General features: G+C 56.8%; 1 protein-coding gene across 1 annotated transcript in view; it reads right to left on the minus strand.

Annotated features, from left to right (window-relative positions):
• LOC108574127 (zinc finger protein 608-like) overlaps window positions 1-1,220 on the minus strand; it is an 11,252-nt gene that overhangs the window by 8,751 nt on the left and 1,281 nt on the right. The window contains 1 exon segment of the mRNA XM_017936647.1: window positions 10-1,216. Coding sequence (XP_017792136.1) covers window positions 10-1,216 — 1,207 coding nt within the window.

A 1,220-nucleotide genomic window follows, 5' to 3' on the forward strand; every position in this document is an offset into this window, starting at 1 on the left:
TCGATCGACGACGACGAGGACGACGAGGACGACGACGACGAGGACGAAGACGACGACGACGACGACGACGACGAGGACGACGACGAGGACGACAAGGACGACGAACCACTCGTAACACCCGCGCCGACCGAAGTACCGCCCGGGGCAACCGAACCGCCGACCCCGTTACCGCTCTCCTGAGACGACATCGTTCCGTTGATCTCGTTTGACTTCACGATCTCGTGTTTCGCCTCGCTGCTCTTTGTCCCCGGTTTCGTTCGCTTGATCTTCATTTTCAGCCCCTTGTCGACCGTGGCTGAATGTTCAACAGCCATCTTGCCGGTATTTGATAAATTTCCGTGCGCGGCGTTCACGCCACTCACCACGGCGTTACTTTGTTTGCCACCGCCCGTAGTACCACCCGCAACCAGCCCCGTGGAACCGTTCGCCGTGTTCCCGGTACAGTTGCCACCCACGCTATTTACCACGCTACCGTTCCCGTTTCCGGGACTGTTCGATCGTCCGGACGAGTTCAAGCCGCAGGAAGACAATACGGTCGACGAGCCCGACGAACACAACGACGACGACGACGAGGATGAAGAAGACGATAACGACGAAGAAGATGAGACCGACGACGAGGACGAGTTGGAGGATTGGCCGCAACCGTTCGGACTGCTGTTCGCGATTCCCAAACTAGACGAGTTCAACCCGTTCGTGGAGTTTTGCAGCTGATGGTGGTGATGATGATGATGATGATGGTTCGTGGTATTCGATGCTGATGCTGCCGAGGCAGGCGTAGAAGCCATGCCTGTCCCTGAGCTCAATTTCTCGTCCCTCGTCTTCTCAATGTCCGCATCAAGGTCGATTATCAAATCCCCTATTCCGATGTCCCATTCGTTGTCGTCGTATTCGAAGTTGTTGCTCGCATTCGTCGCGGCCGGATCCAGTTCATCGGTGTTTGCAGCCACCGTGCTTGCTTTAGACTCGCGCTGCTGTCCCGATGACGACGACGACGACGACGATGACGACGATCTCTCACGACCTTGATGATGATGGTGATGATGGTGATGATGATGATGGTGATGGTGATGGTGATGATGATGATGTCGATGGTCCCGATGCTCTCTTCCCGTTAAACCGCGATCCTGCCTTCGAGACCTCTGACCGCCGTTCCCACCTCCTTTTCCTCCTCCTTTCCCCCCTCCTCCGCCTCCACCTCCTCCTCCTCCTCCTCCTCCTCC

Source organism: Habropoda laboriosa, unplaced genomic scaffold (genome assembly GCF_001263275.1).
Source record: "Habropoda laboriosa isolate 0110345459 unplaced genomic scaffold, ASM126327v1 scaffold222, whole genome shotgun sequence".
Classification (NCBI taxonomy): domain Eukaryota; kingdom Metazoa; phylum Arthropoda; class Insecta; order Hymenoptera; family Apidae; genus Habropoda; species Habropoda laboriosa.